Source organism: Haematobia irritans, chromosome 5 (assembly GCF_050003625.1).
Source record: "Haematobia irritans isolate KBUSLIRL chromosome 5, ASM5000362v1, whole genome shotgun sequence".
NCBI lineage: Eukaryota > Metazoa > Arthropoda > Insecta > Diptera > Muscidae > Haematobia > Haematobia irritans.
In genome coordinates this window covers 159,810,978-159,830,181 of record NC_134401.1, presented here as the reverse complement: position 1 = coordinate 159,830,181, position 19,204 = coordinate 159,810,978, and the positions used below count along the sequence as shown (strand labels likewise).

The window sequence follows — 19,204 nt, the reverse complement described above, 5'->3', positions numbered from 1 at the left end:
CACTAGATAGAAGATGAACATAAGGGTCGAAAGACAAGAAAGGGACACATAATTTTGCTACAGGTAAAAATGACTGAGGCTAGTAATTGTTGTACAATTTGATATGGAATTCAAGTACATACGGCAATATGGTAACTTGTGATCGGCATTACTTTGGGTATGTTAAATTGGAGATTACTAGATTGGAGTTACCACATAAATGGGAATCGTTTGGAAAATGGAGCTCCGAGTGTTACGAGACATAACTGATCTATCGTAATTTTCATGATTTTTATGGCCAACAACTGAAAATGAGGACTCACGACATTTTCCCTCAAAATAACGATTTTTAAGATGAAATATGGTCAAGGTTTTTTTGTATATTTTATTAAATTTTAGCATTGTTCCTCTTTATTCTACGACAATAGCATACAAAGGAGAATTCTGACAAGTAACATATACAGTTTTTTTTTAATTTTGGGGGCCAAAACGCTAATGTATAATTTTACTCAGCTAAATATTTTTTTAAAATTGTTGTTGCCACTTGATTTAGACAATATATTCCATAAATATAGAAATGATAATTGATCAATTTTATTATTTGAGTATTTACAGTTGCCAAAATTGGTAGAATCCCACCAAAAATAGTAGATTTTTTACTGTTTGGTAGATTGGTAGAATCTTTTTGTTTTGGTCGATTTTACAAAATATTCCTAATACATCGATTTTCTATAGAAATAAAATTTTGACAAAATTTTCTATAGAAATAAAATTTTGACAAAATTTTCTATAGAAATAAAATTTTGACAAAATTTTCTATTGAATTAAAATTTTTTATACATATACAATTTTTCAAAATCTTCTATAGAAATAAAATTTTGATAAGATTTTCGATAGAAGTAAAATTTTGACAAGATTTTCTATAGAAATAAAATTTTGACAAAATTTTCTATTGAATTAAAATGTTGAGAAAAGTTTCTATAGAAATAAAATTTTGACAAAATTTTCTATAGAAATAAAACGTTGACAAAATTTTCTATTGAATTAAAATTTTTACAAAAATTTTTATAGAAATACAATTTTAACAAAATTTGCTATAGAAATAAAATTTTGAGAAAATATTCTATAGAATTAAAATTTTTAAAAAATATTCTATAGAAATAAAATTTTGAAAAAACCTTCTATAGAAATAAAATTTTTTATAGAAATAAAATTTTGAAAAAAAATTGTATAAAAACAAAATTTTGTATAGAAATACAATTTTGACAAAATTTTCTATAGAAATAAAATTTTGACAAAATTTTCTATAGAAATAAAATTTTCTATAAAAATAAACTTTTCACAAAATTTTCTACAGAAATAAAATTTTGAAACAATTTCCAATAGAAATAAAATTTTCTATAGAAATAAAATTTTGACAAAATTTTCTATTGAATTAAAATGTTGACAAAATTTTGGCAAAATTTTCTATAGAAATAAAATTTTGACAAAATTTTCTAAAGAATAAATAAATAGAAATAAAATGTTGACAAAATTTTCACAAAATTTTTTATAGAAATAAAATTTTGACAACATTTTCTAAAGAAATAAAATTTTGACAAAGTTTTCTATACAAATAAAATTTGCTATAAAAATAAACTTTTCACAAAATTTTCTATAGAAATAAAATTTTGAAACAATTTCCTATAGAAATAAAATTTTGACAAAATTTTCTATTGAATTAAAATGTTGACAAAATTTTCTAAAGAATAAATAAATAGAAATAAAATGTTGACAAAATTTTCACAAAATTTTCTATATAAATAAAATTTGGACACAATTTTCTATAGAAATAAAATTTTGACAAAATTTTCTATAGAAATAAAATTTTCACAAAATTTTCTATAGAAATAATATTGTGACAAAATTTTCTATTGAATTAAAATTTTGACAAAATTTTCTATAGAATTAAAATTTTTACAAAAATTTTTATAGAAATAAAATTTTGAGAAAATTTTCTATAGAAATAAAATTTTGAAAAAATCTTCTATAGAAATAAAATTTTGAAAAAACCTTCTGTAGAAATAAAATTTTGTAAAAAACATTTTATAGAAATAAAATAAAATTTTGACAAAATTGTCTATAGAAATAAAATTTTGAAAAAAATTTGTATAGAAACAAAATTTTGTATAGAAATACAATTTTGACAAAATTTTCTAAAGAAATAAAATTTTGACAAAATTTTGACAAAATTTTGACAAAATTTTCTATTGAATTAAAATTTTGACAATAATTTTTATAGCTATACAATTCTGCAAAATTTTCTATAGACATAAAATTTTGATAAGATTTTCTATAGAAATAAAATTTTGTCAAAAATTTTGTATAGAAATACAATTTTGTCAAAATTTTCGATAGAAAAAAAATTTAACAAATTTTTTTATAGAAAAATTATTTTAACAAAATTTGCTATAGAAATAAAATTTTGAGAAAATTTTCTATAGAAATAAAATTCTGACAAAATTTTCTATAGAAATAAAATTTTAACAAAAATTTTTCTAGGAATAAAATTTTAATTTAATTTTAATTTAATTTATTTTCATATGTAACTAAGCCTTACAAAGGCCTTATACAGTTACTTAAATCAACATTTTAAATACTACTCAAAACAATTCTCTTATTTCTAACATTAAAATACTAACAATAATACAACAATTTAACCAAATTTGCTATAGAAACAAAATTTTGACAAAATTTTCTATAGAAATAAAGTTTTCTTCAGAAATGAAATTTTGATAAAATTTTTTAATGCTATTTTTGATAAAATTTTCTATGGAAATAAAATTTTGATAAAAATTTTTATATGGTGAACATCTTTAAAAATGTTCGTGTTGGGTCAAAGTCCATTGTGGGAAAGTTATCTTTTTTTAAGAAGTAGTAACTAGTTCTTGTTGGTGCATGCTAAATCGTAAAAACATTTTAGATTAGACACATTTACAATTCAAGCTATATTTATACATCCAAAAAATTGTCTCTAAATGGAGAGATCATATACTGAAATAAACTTTTAGAATAAAATAATAGAAAATATCTTTCGAAGAAAAAAATTTTTTCATAATAACCACAATAATTTTATCAAAAACTTCAAAATAAGATTTTTTAAATTTGGTAGATTTTTGGTAAAATTTTCTTCAAATGGTGGTAGATTATTTTTGGCAAGAGTGGTAACCGTGGAACAAACTCCTATTTTCATTTTCGAGCATTTGAGAGGCCATCGTCATTCTCCTGGCTTTGTGTATCGAATTCTTGATCTTATTGCAGCCCGCAAACTAGTATGACAAACATTGTATATTTTTGTTAATTCGTTTTGTTTGTTATTGTTGGTTTCTCTTGAATCATTATTGTTGTTCCTGATCTCAGCTTAAAACCATGCATTGACAAAACTACAAGTGTAGCTTAACCAACTTTTTTCGGAAGGTTCAAGTGTAGTCCACTTTGGGTTGAGTGAATTACCCGAATTTTGATAATTGGTTGATAGTTTTGCTGCAAGTAGAGGATGCTGATGAGGAATGTGGTAATTCCGAAACAGCTTTACATCCAACCATCTTGCAGTCTATAGGGCTTTGCCCAAATAAATTTGAAAAGCATACTTTTCCTCTGTTGGTTAAGCTACACTGGTAGTTTAGTCAATTCATGGTTTTAAGCTGAGATCAAGAACAATAATTTTTGTTAATTTTTAAATTATTTCTATTATTTTATATCTATTTCTTTATTTTCTTCGTAAAAACATTTAAAAAATTTATTGGGAGATAAGACCCAGAAAAATACTGACAACACTGATGGGTGGGAATGGGCCACCGGCCGGACCATCATGGACTTGAATGTGAAAATCAAAAAAAAAATAAGCTCTTTTTTAGCTGGGCGATGAATAATCGAATTATGGCAATGACCAAAATCGAAATCGATTTTTAACCGAAAGTTTAATTTTTAATTAAGGAACCACATGATGTAGAATTTTGATGTTGAAATTAAGCAAAAGGTCGAAAATTGTGACTTAAAAAGTCTACCTTTCCAACAATCGGAAAAGTCAAATTTAAGACAAGTCGACTTTTTCAAAATTTTAAATAGTCAAAATGTTGAAAAATCAAATTTTGAAAAGTGGAAGCTAAATTCTTATGCCCAATGCAAAACATTTTATCGAAAATTTATAGAAGGAACTTTTATGGTAAAAGTAGGCTTGAAGTTTTATTTAAGATATTTGTATATGGGGGTTAGAATGTTTTACCGGGACTGAATTGAATTAATTGGCATTCAAGCCATACAAAGGTGAAGCTTAAAACGAATAAATTTGACGAAAGAAGTGCCCTCTTGCTCGAACTAGGTATGAACGTGAAAGGTTCGCAATTTGAAGAAGATCCGATTCAACCATAATCTCCCATCTAAAGAACTATTTTGTCCCACAATTTCACAGTGACAAACGGGAACTAAGAGATCTTAGACAATCACTATGCCATCACTGTGTAGAATGGTGCTATGAAAACTATAAAGGATGAAGTGCAATACTTGTTCCTCTCAAAAACCTTAGACAGACTTCAATTGTTATTTATAAACTTACCTTGACTTGCATTTACCACATCCCCAATGAAAATAATGCTACATAGCGATAGAATCAAAGACACCTTCAAAATAACCGCTGGATGAAAAGCCGGCCTTAGATTGATTCCAAAGGAATGTTGACGATGAGTTTCGCTCTTCCATTTTCGAAGCGACAACATTGTTGTGACAAATGGGGGTTGCGTTCTGGGAGTATGGGCAACAACACCAATACTATCCATAGTAGAAAAACGGCGAGTAGCTATAGTCGATAGAGAGTAAAGAGGGGGAAAAACACTCAGCACTTAGGATATCATGATTGAAATCTGGATTCCACAATTTATTTTGCAATAAAAAAGAATTTATATTTTCATTAACTATATGCTACTATGTTATTTTTGTTGTATTATTTGAACTTTTTTTTTATTTTTCGTTTGCAAATTATCTATGTTTTTCTGTATTCCAGGACATAGTCGTTTATTTCTTTTCGTTTCGTCTACTCCCCTCCTAATGTTTTTTTCGTTATTTTTCAACCCTTGGGCTTTTTTTTTTTTGCTCAGACAGCAAAGGCGGCTGCAGTGGATAAACAAAACTGACAGTTAAAGCGCCGCCGTTACTCCTTAGGGGGGTAGCACACTGGCAGAGCAGCAAGCATCATTCGGACATTGCAATAAACAGGAAATGCAAAATACAAACAGCAGCACTTTTTTGTTGATAAAAAAACTATATAAACAATTCTTGTATATGGCGAGAGAATATTATTCGCCCTTTTTTGCACTTTGTTGTTGTTATTTCTTGTATTCTTTTTTAGCGTAAACACGACATTCTTACGATTTTTTCATTCAGCTTTTTTGTTTATTGCCATTACCGCTGAATTTTTCTCTACTTCTTGCTTTTGCGGGTTTCCTTCAATTATACAAGCAAGCACTTTTTTCCGTTTACACTTTGATTTGTTGATACATTTCTCACAGCTTCGCAGAAGTATTAAATGCTTTAATCAATAGAAGCTCTTTTTTGAAGCAAATTTCTTTTAGTGGAGATATTCTATTCTATTCTTTTTCATTTAATTTTATTAAAATGTAAGGCCTTTTATATTTGATTCCACTGCTTTTCTTGTAACACACATACACACACGAACGTATTTTCAACTTCACGGACCCTTGCGTCGACGTCACACACCGCGAAACAACAAAGATTGAATGAACAACAAACGCGAGAATACTTGTCACAAAATTTTTATTAAACTCAACTCCACCACAATAAAAACTCTATCTACCACTTCAATATCAAACAATTTTTTTCGCCGTATATCTTGTACACAACATAACGGCGGCATATTTTTGTCATCGCCTTCGGAGGAATAGCGAACTATTCACAATTTGTATGAATTCATGGCATTCAACTCACAATAGAAAATCATCAAATTTGTCTTCAACAATTATGAGTAATTTGAAAGGGAAAACCTTTTTTATTCGGTTTCTAAATATTAATTCTTAAATTAATATATGAAATAAAATAAATATACTTATTTGAATCCCTCTTATTATCGGTTTTGACAAAACCAAGAGCGTGAAGAAGATAGCTCACTAAAGCATTGATATTTGCTCTCTCAATAAAATAGAGCAGGTTTATCTATTAAATGTAAATTATCTTTGAAAGCTCTCCCTCTTACTTTTTATTCGCTCGGTATGGATAACAGATTCCTCTTTGTTTTTTATGATGTTTTATATGAGTTGTTAAAAATATAAAGAAAAACTTATTATTCTCTGACCTAGCGGATAGCAACATCATATTAATAATGATCTGCGCCATCTGGCGGGTGAAGAGTTCGTACCAAAATCCTACCATAACATTTGGAACGTTTATAAATTTAACTAATTTTAATATAATCTCACATGTATGGTGAATTTTATTGTAATAGTGGCTATTTGCTCAAACGTGGCATATATCCTCGATAGTATAGTGGTTAGTATCCCCGCCTGTCACGCGGGAGACCGGGGTTCAATTCCCCGTCGGGGAGATAATAAATTTTTTTATTTACAATTTTATGATAATAATAAGTAAATGGCTTCATTCATTAACCCCCATTTCCATAAAGCTCCGTTAGTGTTCCGTTAACTAACCAACTTTTAAACCGTATTATAGACGGAGCTGTCATCTTGCCTTTATATTCCATAGGCCAATTAGGAAAATTTTTCAGTTAAAGTTAACCGGAGAGCATTGGTGTAGCTAGGGGGGTGCTGGGGGGGGCTATGCCCCCCCCAGAATAGTTCTTGCCCCCCCCAGAATAATCAAAGCTACAGTTGTTTTATATTTTAATTCAAGCTTTGCGATGTGTTTAATCCAATTAAGATTGTGGCAGAGAGAGTATGTTAAGCATATTTTTTAGTATTGATATTTACATTACAACTAAAAACACGTAATAAAAACACTAAAAGGAAACTTGAGACGCACATTTTCAAAAATAGTCAATTTATAACTACGTTGATTAAAATCATGAATCGTCACATGCCCAATTTACCATCTAAAATCGTCAAAATCACGAAAAATCCACAGAGTTGGCACCGCTGCTCTCAACAGTTGCTTCGTTGTATTCTGTTCTCACAGAATTTTTAAAAACTAATCGAAGATAGACGTTTTATAATATTCAATTTATTTTTTGCCTTTTATTTAATTTTTTTATTCTTAGTATTTTTTATACACGATGAATATGTTAAGTTTATGTTTTGCTTTATGATTTCTAGTCCTGTTTTAAAACACACATTTTAAATAAAATATTTTTCAAACACATACTTAAAGCAATGCTTTTATTTTTTGTTATATTAAATAATGGTAAGTTGCTATTTGATTATTTATAGCGGTGTCGTGGAACCGGCTCCCACACACAATAAAATATTTTTTGTCTTCAACCATGAAATTAATTGATCTAATTAATTATACCCTTCACCACTACTGTAGTACAGGGTATAATAAGTTTGTGCATTTGTATATAACGCCAAGAAATAGTGGTCATAAACCCATCTTTTAGTATACCGATCGGGTAAGAATTAAAATCTGAGTCGATTTAGCGATGTCCGTCTGTCTGTCTGTCTGTCCGTCCGTCTGTCTGTATATGTAATTTTGTGCACAAAGCACAGCTCGCAATTTAAGTCCGATCGTCCTCAAATTTGGCATAGGGGCGTTTCTTGAGACAGAGACAATTGCTATTGGTTTTGGAAAAAAATCGGTTCAGATTTAGATATAGCTGCCATATATAATTATCTACGATGTGTTCATAGTTAGCGTGTTTATCAACCGATTTTCTTGAAATACTGTACATCCAAATATTTAATGAATCTCGCAAATCTTGCAAAATATCAGCCAAATCGGTTCAGATTTAGATATAGCTACCATATATATCTTTCGTCCGATTTAGACTCATATGACCACAGAGCCCAAAGTTTACTACCGATCTTCATGAAATTTTGCACAGAGGGTAGAATTGGCATTCTACCAATGCTTGGTACACTTGATTGAAATCGGTTCACATTTAGATATAGCTCCCATATATATCTTTCGTCCGATTTGAACTTATATGGCCTCAAAATCCAGGGTTTTGCCGTGATTTGCTTCAAATTTCGTACAAGGAGTACGTTTAGTAGTATAGGTAATTGTGCCAAATTTGGTTGAAATCGATTCAGATTTAGATATGGCTCCCATATATATCTCCCGTCCGATTTGCACTCATATGACCAGGGGGCCCAAAGTTATACTCCCATTTACGTGAAATTTCGCATAGATAGCAGAATTATTATTCTAACTATGCATGCCAAATTAAGTCAAAATTGGTTCAGGTTGTATATAGCTCCCATATATACGTACACCAGAGTTGGGGAAATATGGTCGACTGTTTAATATTTTAGACCCATTTTCAATGGGATTTTCCTCCAATTGACTGGATAGTTTCCACAGAGAATACAAATATGGCCAAAATTCTCACAGTTTACACAAAATTCTGTGATGATTTCCCCATATCTTAGCCATATCCTACACACTGCAATGCCAAAATTTCCACAGAACGGATGAGTTTTAAATAAGGCTCCAAGTCGCCCTACACATATCTTGGCGAGATCTAACCAATATCCTTGTAAAATCGCCACTGCTGAGTAGCAAAAATTGCAAATATTACTCTAATTGTCCTATATCTCGAATACATCGCCTGAAAAATCATAAATCTCTTTTGTACAATTGCATTAAAATTTCTCTCGCTTCATATTTCCCATATTTTTTACTAACATTGTGTATCATCCCAGGGCGTTAGCCGATTTAAATTTTAATTCTAGAGTTTTTGTAGAAGTACAAAAAATTGTTTCCATTAAAAGTATTTGTATCTGGAAATGCAAACCTTTATATAGCTCCCAGCAAATTTTAAGTAGTTGAGATGGTAACACAAATGTTTGTCTACATAGTGTTGAAGGGTATAATATAGTCGGTTCCGCCCGACTTTAGACTTTACTTACTTGTTTTTAATTGAAATGTATTCAATAAAAAAAAATGATAGTATCAATCATCAAAGCCAATTAAAAAATTAATTGATACAACTAATTTTTGTGATTGAGTTTTTTTTTGTTTTTGATTGATTTTGCTGCATATTGCCTTTAACACCGCAATAAAATTGAGGATGTATAGTTTTATCAATAGGCGTAATTTATCGCTTCGGAAATTTCGACAAAATTTTGAAGGGTGTCTGGGGGGGGCATAGCCCCCCCCAGAGAAAATTTCTAGCTCCGCCAATGCCGGAGAGAATATATTTGCAATTTACTTTCTGTTAACAGGCATTTAAAGCCTAACGGAGCTACATGAATTTACTTGCAATTGTTTGCATTAATACTCGAAAGAAATCCAATTTTAATGTTTTATTTTGTTCTCAGAAAGTATTTATTGATATATGGACAAGGCAGACACAATTTAAGTAAAATTGACTCATTTTAGAAACTTATCAACTTATAAACGATTTCGTATGAATTTTGAATTTAGTAAAATTGTGTACTTCATTTGTAAAAAACTTGATTTTTTTTCATTTTTGGTTCATGAAATTAAAGTAAGCAAAAAATAATTAAAATAATTTTAAAAAATTCTCACATTTGGCAAACAATTATCTAAAATGAAGTAATTTTTTGTGAAATAAAATAATGATAAGTCGGCTATAGAAATTTCCGTTGACTTTTTTCTGAGGGTGAGGGCTTAATCATATGATTCATTTATGTTGCCTTAAAAGTGCACAACATTTTAAGATATTCATATGTAGAAAATAATTTCAAACATGGTTGCCATTTTGGTCCGATCGGACCAAAATTGGACCAACAAAATATTATTTTTTTAATTTGATCCGATGGACCAAATGGAATTTGGTTGATTTTGTTCTTTTTTCGTCAAATCGATAATTTTTTCAAAATTTTCTCTAGAAATAAAATTTTGACGAAATTTTCTATAGCAATAAACAAACAAAATGTTCTATAGTAATACAATTTTGTATAGAAATAAACTAAAGATTTTTTGTATAGATACAAAATTATGCAAAAATAGAAAAAATAGGAAGTAAATTTTGTAAAAATTTTATATAGAAATAAAATTTTGCCATAACTTTCTATAGAAATAAAAGTTTGACAAATTTTCTATAGAAATACAATTTTGACAAAATTTTCTATAGAAATAATTTTTTTTTCAAAATTTTCTATAGAAATAACATTTGGACAACATTTTCTAATGAACCAAAATTTTAATATAATTTTCTACGGAAATAAAATGTTGACAAAAATTTCTATAAAAATAAATTTTTTTCAAAATTTTCTATAGAAATAAAATTTTGTAAAAATTTTCAATGGAAATAAAATTTTGTCAACATTTTCTATAGAAATAAAATTTTAATATAATTTTCTATAGAAATAAAATTTTGACAAAATTTCGATAGAAATAAAATTTTGACAAAATTTTTATAGAAATAAAATTTGGACAAAAATTTCTAATTAACCAAAATTTTAATATAGTTTTCTTCAGAATTAAAATTTTTGACAAAATATTCTACAGAAATAAAATTTTGTGAATATTTTCTGTAGAAATAAAATTTTGAACAAATTTTATAATGAACCAAAATTTTAATATAATTTTCTACAGAAATAAATTTTTTTCAAAATTTTCTATAGAAATAAAATTTTAACAAAATTTTCTATAGAAATACAATTTTGACAAAATTTTTATAGAAATAAAATTTGGACAGAAATTTCTAATTAAACAAAATTTTAATATAGTTTTCTACAGAAATAAAATTTTTGACAAAATATTCTACAGAAATAAAATTTTGTGATAATTGGTTGATAGTTTTGCTGCAAGTAGAGGATGCTGATGAGGAATGTGGTAATTCCGAAACGTGCGTCCATCCAACCATCTTGCAGTCTATAGGGCTTTGCCCAAATAAATTTGCAATAAAAAACAACAACAATGCTTAAAGAACAAAACCAACAATAACAAAACAAAACAAATGGAAAAAGAAGAGGAGGCACGCTCAAAATAAACCCAGCCCTGTGAATTCAAATCGATGATTTGACAGTGGCATAGGAAAAGAGATATGTTTGTTTCGAATTTATTTCGGCATAAGCCGGCTATCAATGTAAAACCTTTTTTCGGAGGGTTCAAGTGTGGTTTTTGTTGGGTTTAATAAACTGCATGAATTTATTCTGATAATTGGTTGATAGTTTTGCTGCAAGTAGAGGATGCTGATGAGGAATGTGGTAATTCCGAAACGTGCGTCCATCCAACCATCTTGCAGTCTATAGGACTTTGCCCAAATAAAATTTTGTAAAAATTTTCAATAGAAATAACATTTTGTCAACATTTTCTTTAGAAATAAAATTTTAACAAAATTTTCTATAGAAATAAAATTTTGACAAAAATTTCTATAAAAATAAAAAATAAAAAAAATAAAATTTTTCAAAATAAAATTTTGAAAAAATTTTCAATAGAAATAAAATTTTAATATAATTTTCTATAGAAAAAAAATTTTGACAAAATTTTCTTTAGAAATAAAATTTTGACAAAATTTTCTACAGAAATAAAATTTTTGACAAAATATTCTACAGAAATAAAATTTTGTGAAAATTTTCTATAGAGATAAAATTTTGTGAAAATTTTCTATAGAAATAATATTTTGTGAATATTTTCTATGGTAATAAAATTGTGTCAAAATTTTCTATAGAAATAAAATTTTGTAAAAATTTTTAATAGAAATAAAATTTTGTCAATATTTTCTATAGAAATAAAATTTTAAAAAAATTTTCTATAGAAATAAAATTTTGACAACATTTTATATAGAACTAAAATTTTGACAAAATTTTCTATAGAAATAAAATTTTAATATAATTTTCTATAGAAATAAAATTTTGACAAAATTTTCTATAGAAATAAAATTTTGACAAAATTTTCTATAGAAATAAAATTTTGACAAAATTTTCTATAGAAATAAAATTTTGACAAAATTTTTATAGAAATAAAATTTGGACAAAAATTTCTAATTAACCAAAATTTTAATATCGTTTTCTACAAAAATAAAATTTTGTCAACATTTTCTATGGGAATAAAATTTTGACAAAAACTACTATAAAAATAAATTTTTTCAAAATTTTCTATAGAAATAAAATTTTGTAAAAATTTTCAATAGAAATAAAATTTTGTCAACATTTTCTATAGAAATAAAATTTTGTCAACATTTTCTATAGAAATAAAATTTTAATAGAATTTTCTATAAAAATAAAATTTTGACAAAATTTTCTATAGAAATAAAATTTTGACAAAATGTTCTATAGAAATAAAATTTGGACAGAAATTTCTAATTAAACAAAATTTTAATATAGTTTTCTACAGAAATAAAATTTTGTGAACATTTTCTATAGAAATAAAATTTTGTAAAAATTTTCAATAGAAATAAAATTTTGTCAACATTTTCTATAGAAATAAAATTTTAATATAATTTTCTATAGAAATAAAATTTTGACAAAATTTTCTTTAGAAATAAAATTTTGACAAAATTTTCTACAGAAATAAAATTTTTGACAAAATATTCTACAGAAATACAATTTTGTGAAAATGTTCTATAGAGATAAAATTTTGTGAAAATTTTCTATAGAAATAATATTTTGTGAATATTTTCTATAGTAATAAAATTGTGTCAAAATTTTCTATAGAAATAAAATTTTGTAAAAATTTTCAATAGAAATAAAATTTTGTCAATATTTTCAATAGAAATAAAATTTTGTCAATATTTTCTATAGAAATAAAATTTTGACAAAATTTTCTATAGAAATAAAATTTTAATATAATTTTCTATAGAAATAAAATGTTGACAAAATTTTCTATAGAAATAAAATTTTGACAAAATTTTCTATAGAAATAAAATTTTGACAAAATTTTCTATAGAAATAAAATTTTGACAAAATTTTCTATAGAAATAAAATTTGGACAACAAATTCTAATTAACCAAAATTTTAATATCGTTTTCTACAGAAATAAAATTTTGTCAACATTTTCTATGGGAATAAAATTTTGACAAAAATTTCTTTAAAAATAAATTTTTTTCAAAATTTTCTATAGAAATAAAATTTTGTAAAAATTTTCAATAGAAATAAAATTTTGTCAACATTTTCTATAGAAATAAAATTTTGTCAACATTTTCTATAGAAATAAAATTTTAATAGAATTTTCTATAAAAATAAAATTTTGACAAAATTTTCTATAGAAATAAAATTTTGACAAAATTTTCTATAGAAATAAAATTTGGACAAAAATTTCTAATTAACCAAAATTTTAATATCGTTTTCTACAGAAATACAATTTTTGACAAAATATTCTACAGAAATAAAATTTTGTGAAAATTTTCTATAGAAATAAAATTTTGTGAAAATTTTCTATAGAAATAAAATTTTGTGAAAATTTTCCAAATAAATAAAATTGTGTCAAAATTTTCTACAGAAATAAAATTTTGTAAAAATTTTCAATAGAAATAAAATTTTATCAACATTTTCTATAGAAATAAATTTTTAATATAATTTTCTATAGAAATAAAATTTTGTCAACATTTTCTATAGAAATAAAATTTTGACAAAAATTTCTATAAAAATAAAATTTTTTCAAAATTTTCTATAGAAATACAATTTTGACGAAAATTTCTATAGAAATAAAATTTTGTTAAAATTTTCTATAGAAATAAAATTTTGTAAAAATTTTCAATAGAAATAAAATTTTGGCAACATTTTCTATAGAAATAACATTTTAACAAAATTTTCTATAGAAATAAAATTTTGTAAAAATTTTCAATAGAAATAAAATTTTGTCAACATTTTCTATAGAAATAAAATTTTAACAAAATTTTCTATAGAAATAAAATTTTGACGAAATTTTCTATAGAAATAAATTTTTTACAAAAATTTCTATAGAAATAAAATTTTGTGTAAATTTTAACTTTTACATTATATTAATTTAATTTGGAAAAATGGTCCGCTGGTACGAATTTTTGAATAATGTTGGTCTAAAATAAAAATGCATTGGGGCAAGGCTGATTTCATTTAAACTTTAAATTCTTTAGATCTATGTTTATACCACCTTCATTGCAATGTGTGAGTACATCTTATGGCAGCACGTTTCTGATATTGTACCAAGCTAGACAGCGCTTACGTGGGCTACTAATGCAGCCTGCACATATCCCGAGTATTTGATGTCTTGTTCATATCCATTTATCCATTATTGTTACGACTAAACGACATGTATGTGATATTGTCTGCTCCTGTTGGATGGCTGGCGGTTGGCTGACATGAAGAGGAATGTCTGGCCTGTTAATTGGATAAAATTTTTGTTGAAGACTTCCAAAATAGTTGACGCTACATATGTTGTATATGTCGACAAGGAATTTACCAATTGCTCCGCTGCACACATACGTACCCAGAACACACCTCCCTTCACCAAGGATATTCACTTTCTTGTGTTCGAGATAACTATGTATTCCTTAGTCAAATTTCAATCGGACCAAGACATTTTTGCAATCTTAGAGGAATTGTAAATAATTTGTGTCTTTCTTGTGTTGGGTTGATTATTTGTCATCATGCAGTTTTGAAGATTTCGCATGCGTTTTGATACTAAAGACCTAAATAGGTTATACATACAGGGTGGTTGATATGTAATGCAATAAAGAAAAGCGTTGTATTGTTTCCTCTAATTTTTTAGTTTTTTTGATTAATCGGCAATAAAATCAACTTTTAAAATCAGTTTAGATTTGGCTACCTTTGGCACAAATTATGGCCTTCGAACGGGTGACAAAACCATTACACGCCGCACAAAAGTGGCTCTGCTATATTTTGGACCATTCCCGGCGAATCGGTAAAAATGTTCCGTATTTACCATCCAAAAATAACATTTTGCTCTTGTTTGTTCACAAACTGCCTAATTTGGAATGTTTTGGTTGCTGTTTGACCCAAAAGTCTCGTGAGTTCTTCGAAGAGTGAATCGCACAATCAATTTTAATGTCTTGGCAAGAACTAATTATTTCATTTTCAAATCTTAACTTGCACTCGTTATTGACTTTCAATTAGTTTATAAACACGCAATAAAGAGGTATTAGACCGTTCTAACTGCTGCTGCTACCACAAACATGAAGTTGACGTGAGAAAATGATGGTGGTCAATTTGCTAACCATATGCTGCCATCCACACAGGACAAAGCAATTTACAAAAGACATTAAAATGAAAATTAATTTGGCCATTTGGAAGAGAAGTGGCATTTTATGTTTTTGAACACACAAACACAATACATCTGTTATTTGTTCAGAATAATTGTTACAAATACGAGGAAAACTTCATAGTAGATCAATTAATTATTTTCCACTCTTTTTTTTTTTCTTGTGGTCATTGGGGCCATGTGACTTTTTGTGTATAAGAATTTATTGAACATATGTAATCGAGACAAGAGAAGTGTGTTTTAATTAACAGAAGGCGTCATGGAAGTGTATCCTTGAATCAACAATAATTTCGATTGTATAAAATGTTAAATATTTTCTAAATTTCTATATAATAAAAAAAATGATGTTCTGCTAAAGGCATAGCGATTTTCATAGATATTCTATAAGAATGGAAGGATAGTTCCATACGCTGGCTTAATAATTTAAATTGTCTAACGAGCTTCTTCTGTAACACATTGCTGAAATCAGGTTTGATTTACTTTTTGGGTTTAGTATACATGGTGTCTGATATATAATGTAATAAAGTAAAGTGCTATATTTTTTATTTTATTGTTACAAAGCAAACAATATTGGAAATAATATTGCATTTTAGAATCAGTTTATATTTGTTCGAATTAGCACGAAAGTGGCACTGCGGTATTTTGGCCCATTTCCGACGAAGCGCTGTTTTGCGATAATGGTTAGGTTAAAATCCGATTTATTTCAGGCTCGCTTTAACTTTTCAGACCATTGTGGTAGCACACTAACTAAAAGTACCTATTACGCGATGATGGACACTTTGGTATATTTTAGTGCCAATCTTATGGCGTTTTATTTTCTTGTAAAAAATTCGAACTTTTTTGCATTTTGCCCTGAAATTTTACGTTTTAGGCTCTTTTCTGAAAAACAGATAAAAGTGCGAAAAGGCTTCGAATTCTTTTTTGAAAATAACGCCACGCCACATTTTCAGCACAGCCGACAAACGAAAGTGCTGCTATTGCCCTGTTTCGTTCTCTGAATTTTTTTTCTGCCCGCTGGAATGATAGAATTTTTTAGGTTGCTGGCAACATTTTAAAATTGCGCATTCTGTACAAATGCAAAGCACTTTTTTCAGAAAAGAAAACACCATTACTCTGCCCCAGACGCAAAAGTGCAACAAATTGTGGTCTGGAGATTTTGGAGGCTCATGTACTGCCAAAGTCCCTTAAGCTGTGTACTATGTTCAGTTTTCAAGCTGAAAACCAGCTTGTTTTCACGGTTACTTTTTATAGCCTCCACCATAGGATGGGGGTATATTAACTTTGTCATTCCGTTTGTAACACATCGTAATATTGCTCTAAGACCCCTTAAAGGATATATATTCTGGGTCGTGGCGAAATTCTGAGTCGATCTGAGCATGTCCATCCGTCCGTCTGTTGAAATCACGCTAACTTCCGAACGAAACAAACTATCGACTTGAAACTTGGCACAAGTAGTTGTTATTGATGTAGGTCGGATGGTATTGAAAATGGGCCATATCGGTCCACTTTTAAGTATAGCCCCCATATAAACGGACCCCCAAATTTGGCTTACGATTGCTCTAAGAGAAGCAAATTTCATCCGATCCGGCTGAAATTTGGTACACGGTGTTAGTATATGGTCTCTAACAACCATGCAAAAATTGGTTCATATCGGTCCACTTTTACGTATAGCCCCCATATAAACGGACCCCCAAATGTGGCTTGCGATTGCTCTAAGAGAAGCAAATTTCATTCTATCCGGCTGAAATTTGGTAAATGATGTTAGTATATGGTCTCTACCAACCATGAAAAATTGGTCCACATCGGTCCATAATATATATAGCCCCCATATAAACGGACCCCCAAATTTGGCTTGCGATTGCTCGTATGAGAAGCAAATTTCATCCGATCTGGCTGAAATGTGGTACATGGTGCTAATATATTGTCTCTAAAAACCATGCAAAAATTGGTCCACATCGGTCCATAATTATATATAGCCCCCATATAAACCGATCCCCAGATTTGGCTTGCGGAGCCTCAAGGAGAAGCAAATTTCATCCGATACGGCTGAAATTTGGTACATGGTATTAGTATATGGTCTCTCAGAACCATACAAAAATTGGTCCAAATCGGTCCATAATTATATATAGCCACCATATAAACCGATCCCCAGTTTTGAACTCCGGATCCACTTGTTCGAGCAAAATTCATCCGATCCGGTTGAAATTTGGTACGTGGTGTTAGTATATGGTCTCTTACAACCATGCAAAAATTGATCCATATCGGTCCATAATTATATATAGCCCCTATATAAACCGATCCCCAGATTTGAACTTCGGAGCCACTTGTTCGAGCAAAATTCATCCGATCCGGTTGAAATTTGCAACGTGGTGTTAATATATGGCCGCTAATAACCATGCCAAAATTGGTCCATATCGGTCTAAAGTTATATATAGCCGATCTCCAATCACACAAAAATTGGTCCATATCGGTTCATAATCATGCTTGCCACTCGAGCAAAAATAATCTAGCAAAATTTTATTTCTATAGAAAATTTTGTCAAAATTTTATTTCTATAGAAAATTTTGTCGAAATTTTATTCCTATAGAAAATTTTGTCAAATTTTATTTCTATAGAAAATTTTGGCAAAATTTTATTTCTGTAGAAAATGTTGCCAAAATTTTAATTCTATAGAGAATGTTTTCAAAATTTTAAAACTTTTGAAAATTTTGTAAAAATTTTATTTCTATAGAATATTTTGTCAAAAAGTTATTTCTATAGAAAATTTTGTTAAAATCGTATTTCTATAGAAAATTTTGTCCAAATTTTACTTCTGTAGAAAATGTTGTCAAAATTTTATTTCTATAGGAAATTTTGTTAAACTTAATTATATACGTATTTAATTGGCCATTTTAAGTTTAATATATACCACGTATGGACTACGTGGTATATATTACGGTATTAGGAAGTTTTAAGATACCTTGTCATCGGCAAAAGTTACCGCAACCCAAGTAATTCGATTGTGGATGACAGTCTTCAGTAGAAGTTTCTACGCAATCCATGGTGTAGGGTACACAAGCTTCGGCCTGGCCGAACTTACGGCCGTATATACTTGTTTTTAATTAACTAATTTAGAAATATAAAATTATTTGCAATCAATTCCTTGGATCTTTTCCATCCTTTATTTGGCAAGACTCGATCAAAATATAATCGTCTTCATAAATATATTTGTACTTTTAATTTGGTGTTTTGGTGAAAAAAACCGAACAAAGTACTCACCTTTAAGGTGAGTATTAAGTTCGAGTTTAGCCGCTAAAATCGATAAAGTGCAAAACTAAATTAGTAAGAAAAATGCATGAAATTATACATAATTGTTGCAAATTTTATTATAACTTGATGGGGAAAAGGTTCAGGAGAAGGATTTTTGCCAGCCATTCGTTTCTGACAAATTAAATAGGTTAAATAATTTTCAAAACCAGAATAAATAAACAAACATGAACACACCGAAAGAATTAAAAATGAAGAATATTTAAAATTAAGCCAAGAGTCGCTATCGCATCAGTACGGTAACCTAGTTACCTAGTTGTACGAAAGTTCCGCCCGCAATGCCATTTCGTCAATTAAAATCATAACATAGTTGTCTCTTTTTCTCCATTTGAGCAGACATTTCTATTAATCCCTTTACGATAAGGGTATTTATCCCAGGATTCAAATATTTGAGAGACATCTAAGAACGAATTGTCCTGTCGTTTGGCAAAACGAAGTTCTTATTGATTTTTAAATATTCCACAGCCTTAGGAAATTGAAAATAAAAATGGAGTATGAATTCCCGCTCCTCTTCCGAATATACTTTACGGCCTATTCGTCATATTAGGATGGCAAAAATCCATGCACTTTGGGAAGCGTGTGTGGTATC

General features: G+C 28.1%; 1 protein-coding gene and 1 non-coding gene across 4 annotated transcripts in view; one reads left to right on the top strand and one right to left on the bottom strand.

The window, feature by feature from the left end:
* Positions 1-5,738, bottom strand: part of fra (neogenin protein frazzled) — a 350,043-nt gene extending 344,305 nt beyond the window's left edge. For all 3 annotated transcript variants that reach the window (XM_075310613.1, XM_075310614.1, XM_075310615.1), the window contains exon 1: positions 4,574-5,738. In XM_075310613.1, coding sequence (XP_075166728.1) covers positions 4,574-4,793 — 220 coding nt within the window. In that variant the 5' untranslated portion in view covers positions 4,794-5,738. The remainder of the gene's footprint in view (positions 1-4,573) is intronic.
* A 761-nt stretch (positions 5,739-6,499) lies between these two features.
* TRNAD-GUC (transfer RNA aspartic acid (anticodon GUC)) lies at positions 6,500-6,571 on the top strand. The gene has a single exon. It is a non-coding gene; the product is annotated as a tRNA-Asp (tRNA).
* Positions 6,572-19,204: the final 12,633 nt, after the last annotated feature.